The 4,334-nt window shown below is 40.7% G+C and overlaps 1 protein-coding gene across 4 annotated transcripts; it reads left to right on the top strand.

Moving 5' to 3' along the window:
* Nucleotides 1-303: 303 nt before the first annotated feature.
* On the top strand, nt 304-1,736 carry LOC118755536 (mucin-17-like). Of its 4 annotated transcripts, none has more exons than XM_036490368.1 (4): nt 490-691; nt 756-874; nt 946-950; nt 1,199-1,736. In XM_036490368.1, exons 1-4 carry the CDS (start codon nt 608-610, stop codon nt 1,603-1,605), a joined length of 615 nt encoding a protein of 204 aa, XP_036346261.1. In that variant the 5' UTR covers nt 490-607; the 3' UTR covers nt 1,606-1,736. The 4 variants fall into 4 exon arrangements, 3 of the variants coding, with proteins under 3 accessions (XP_036346261.1, XP_036346262.1, XP_036346263.1); XM_036490369.1 differs by having other exon boundaries at nt 496-691; nt 761-874; XM_036490370.1 differs by having other exon boundaries at nt 498-691; nt 761-858.
* Nucleotides 1,737-4,334: the final 2,598 nt, after the last annotated feature.

The following is a 4,334-nucleotide window of genomic DNA, read 5'->3' as shown; positions in this document are numbered from 1 at the left end:
CCCAAAAAAATTCGCTCGCTAACGTTGAGGTGGTTGCTACGTCAAAGGTTCACGCAAAATGATTGTTCTGATTCGCATCGAACACCTTATGTAAAGCAGGACATGGGTAATAGTTTGTTTCATTTTTACAACGTGTTTTCGCGGTATCAAACAAGAATGGTGGTAATAATCGATAAACGTGATACGGAGTATCATAATATTCCTGATGTCGATTACCGTATTTTTGCGCATCGCAAATCAATCAAAAATCATCTAACACAATGGTAAGATAATTTATTAAAGTACAATTTTTCTAGAGATTGCGAGGCATGAACCAATTAGAACAGACCGGTCGAGAAGCAGCCATTTGTGCGTTGATGACCGTCGAGTAGAGCAGTATTTATAATTTGCATAAAAGCCATACTTTGTGATAGCAATTGAGAAAATTATGCCTCGTCTTCATATTCTTTGTTTACTTTTAAAAGAAAATAACATGGCGTCGAAATTACCAACGTCAGCCAGAAAATTACTTTTTTCCTTTTGCTTCATCTTGTCGTAGTTCGACGGATTGAGTAAAAATCCCCAATGACGCAAGCTTAACGTAAGCATTTGGTCTCGAATACAACAGATGGCGCCATTGCTAATTCATGAATGGCAATATCCTGAATGGCTGAAATGTCATTCAAGAAATAACCTATCACGAGGAGAAACGGTTCGTATAGTGGAATTTGTTATAATAGTAATTTGTAGTATAGGGTTTGATTTAATATACTTAGTTTAGGTTTCAGACGCTTGCCTGCATCGATTTGCAACCCTTTGCCTTGAGCACACAGCACGGATTAATGCCCTGTAAACGGATAAAGAGAAGATGCCCGAAGTGTAAGTGGTTCTGTATGTATGTATGTAATTAAAATTTTAATTTTTTTTTCATCCTACAATATTATCTTCTGTTTGTTTTATTCACAGATTCTGCGGTTTCCGTGGTTTCAACATGAATTTACATTTCGCGCAGGCTTTGGCGATTGATCATCCCTTATGCAGTGTCTGCTTAGCTAGTAGATATGGAAGTGCTTTGCTATTGCTGCCAGCGTAAAACACCAGATCGGTGCCTCCCGCAATCTTTCCACCGCTTTATTGTACGAATTCCTTGCAAAGTAATTATTAAAATTTTTGTTGTGCACTTCGGGCGGTATGTGGCAGACGAATTCTACAAATAACAGCGGGTCTGTTGCTGGAAGCAATTTGCAGAACGATTCCAAGGTGATCGTAGCATCAACGTCCAACACTAATTTTTCAGCAACCGCAGCAGACACTGGTTCAACCGTTGTGACTTCACCATCTAGCACTCCCACCCAAGCCACCTACTATCTTATATACCACAATGGATTTCAACTAAGTATTCCACCGAATACAGTGCCACCACCATTTACACCTGCGCATTTTACCAGTACGACCAACTCTGGCACATCCCCTTCGTCGGGACAAGTTACACAGTCTGCAGTTGGCGGAGCTTATAGTTTGCTTGCGAACACATCAATAACTGCTGCTGCAGCTGTAGGTACAAGAACAACAGCAGGAAATACTTCAACAGCAACAACAACGAAGAAGGCGGCAACGAATAAGTGATGGGGTGAGTGCGTTTGAGGTATCTGAATAAAATTAAGGACAGGATTGCAGTGGAGCGCTGAAGAGAGCGACGAGCAAAACGTACTTTCAACTAAAATGCTAATATACATACCTAAGCACACATGCATGTATGTGCATAGATACGTATGTGCATACATAGCTACGCATGTGCATAGATACATACCATGCGCATAGATACGTATGCGCATACATACATATACATATAAGTGTCCGCATATATTTTTTCTCGTCACTTGTTCTGTCGCTTCACTGCAGCAAAACCAAGTTGTGGGGAAAACCCTGACGATATGCGTACAATTGAAACCATGGATTTGAAGATAGCGCAAATTGATGTGAAAATTTCAATTTCATATTAAATATATTGTTTTATATACATATGTATGTATGTATGTATGTATGGGTGCATTTACAAACATATTTATGAATAGAGCATTATGTAACTGCAACTTAAGTGTGTGATTAGGTCTTGACACTTCAACAATAAGTGCGAATTAGACATACATTTAAACTAGATTCTTTCTTCTTTTGATTCTATTTATTTCTTATTTTTCAAATTGGCTAACAATTTTTTCTAAATAAGGCTAAATAAAAATTCTTGCACAGAATTCCAATATATGTACATTTTAAGTTGAAATAACACACATTTGATACAAACCTTAAGCGGGTACTTTAAGGATGTATGATTTTTATAAATTGCATTTCAAATATATATATAACTATTTTGCATTTCAAATATATATATTATATTGTGGACCTTGGTCAGTGCTGAAAAAAAAGAAGATTGGTTTAAGACGAGGTAGTTGACTCCTCGTCTTGTTCACTGTAGGGCGGAAGTAGGACTAATTTTACCAAAGGTCTTGTGATCTGGCCTCTGTCGGTTTTGATATCCACCACTCGTACCCTGTTGTCCGGACCTGGGTGTAGGTTGATCACTCTCCCAAGCCTCCATTCATTTGGTGGTAGATTGTCTTCTTTAATTATGACAAGGTCTCCAGCTCTCATATTAGTTTGTGGATATTTCCATTTGTTGCGTTTCTGGAGCTCTGATAGGTACTCAGATTTCCATCTTTTGCAAAACATGTGGTGAAGAGCCTTTAATCTTTGCCATCGATTTACGATCGATGCACGATTTTCATCGGCGTCTATTTCTGGTGGAGCTAGTATGTGTCCACCGACTAGGAAGTGACCTGGAGTCAGTGGCTCCAGGTCTGCTGGTTGATTTGAAGAGGGGCTCAGGGGTCTAGAATTGAGACATGATTCCACTCTGCATAATAGGGTTGTAAATTCCTCAAATGTATATTTATGGTAGGAGGCAATTTTAGTGAAGTGGCTTTTGAAGCTTTTAACTCCCGCTTCCCACAGTCCGCCCATGTGGGGAGCTGAAGCGGGGATAAAGTGCCATGAAACCATTGGCATATTTGGCTAAGGTGTCACCGCGGGCATTGGCCATAAAGACTTTAAACTCTGATTTCAGAGTTCTAGAGGCTCCGACAAAGTTAGTGCCATTGTCGGAGTAGACATTTCTTGGACAGCCCCTTCTTGCTATGAACCTAGCAAATGCTGCTAAGAAGGATTGAGTACTTAGGTCTGAGGTGGCTTCCAAATGGATCGCCTTAGTCGCAAAGCACACAAACAGGCACACATATCCTTTGGACATCCGGCATCCTCGTCCGCTGTAACTCTTTATGTCGAAAGGTCCTGCAAAGTCGACTCCCGAGTTTGTAAATGCTCGTGAGAATGTAGTGCGTTCCTTGGGAAGAATTCCCATTAGCTGTGTTTGCACGCGTTTTCTATAAATTGTGCAGACCTTGCAATTATGAATGGTGGACCGTATCATGTTTTTGACCCTAGGTATCCAATACTGTGTTCGAATCAGGCGCAACATGAGCTGATTCTCACCATGCAGTGAGACTTTGTGAACGAACTGAACTATCAGACGGGACAAGTGGCTGTTGTATGGCAGGATAACTGGGTGACGCTCGTTATAGGCGAGATCACGAGATGCTCCTAGGCGACCACCTGTCCTCATTATACCGTCCTTATAGATGAATGGGTTAAGGGTTAGTACTTCACTCTTTTGACCTATTGATGTTTCGGATTTTAGTGCTGAATATTCTTCCCAATAATGCTTCTTCTGGCAGATGATTATCAAGCGGTGAGTCGTTGCTTTAATTTCATCAGCTGAAATTGAACAAGATTTCGCCTGAAATGACGCTCTAGTTTTTGGGTGAGTTCTTTGAGAGAATCTCAGTACATAAGATAAAACTCTCAAAGCTCTCGAGAAATCAGAAAATCTTTCAATAATATCAAAGTCGATATCTGACCTTGTTGTTACGTGTACCTGCACCCTTTTCTCTTCTATAACTGTATTATAGTCCTTTTCTTCAGTGGGCCATTCGGAGTGATCTTCTTGCAGCCAAGAAGGGCCCTCCCACCACAGGGAGTTGTTTACTAATTCTTGCGCCGGAAGTCCTCTACTGGCTAAGTCTGACGGATTTGATGTTGAATCTACATGACACCAATTTTCTTTTCCGACCTTTTCTATTATTTTTGTTACTCGATGGGCAACAAAGGTTGACCATGAGCACGGTGGTTTCCGTAGCCAAGCCAGGACAATGGTCGAATCCGTCCACATCTTAGTTGTACGGTTGGCTAAGTTAAGATTATTGGTCATCGACTCCAGTATTTCGCCTAGCAAGACCGCCCCA

The sequence above is a fragment of the Rhagoletis pomonella genome, unplaced genomic scaffold, assembly GCF_013731165.1.
Source record: "Rhagoletis pomonella isolate Grant_MI unplaced genomic scaffold, Rhpom_1.0 Rhpom_scaffold_06506, whole genome shotgun sequence".
NCBI classification, from domain to species: domain Eukaryota; kingdom Metazoa; phylum Arthropoda; class Insecta; order Diptera; family Tephritidae; genus Rhagoletis; species Rhagoletis pomonella.
This window is presented reverse-complemented; position numbering and strand designations above follow the sequence as displayed.

Excerpts from the sequence above, each read along its gene's own strand:
- LOC118755536 (XM_036490368.1), top strand. The coding sequence starts at position 608 with ATGGCGCCATTGCTAATTCATGAATGGCAATATCCTGAATGGCTGAAA. Across the intron at positions 692-755 it reads ACCTATCACGAGGAGAAACG|TTTAGGTTTCAGACGCTTGC; the intron begins GTTCGTATAGTG and ends TAATATACTTAG.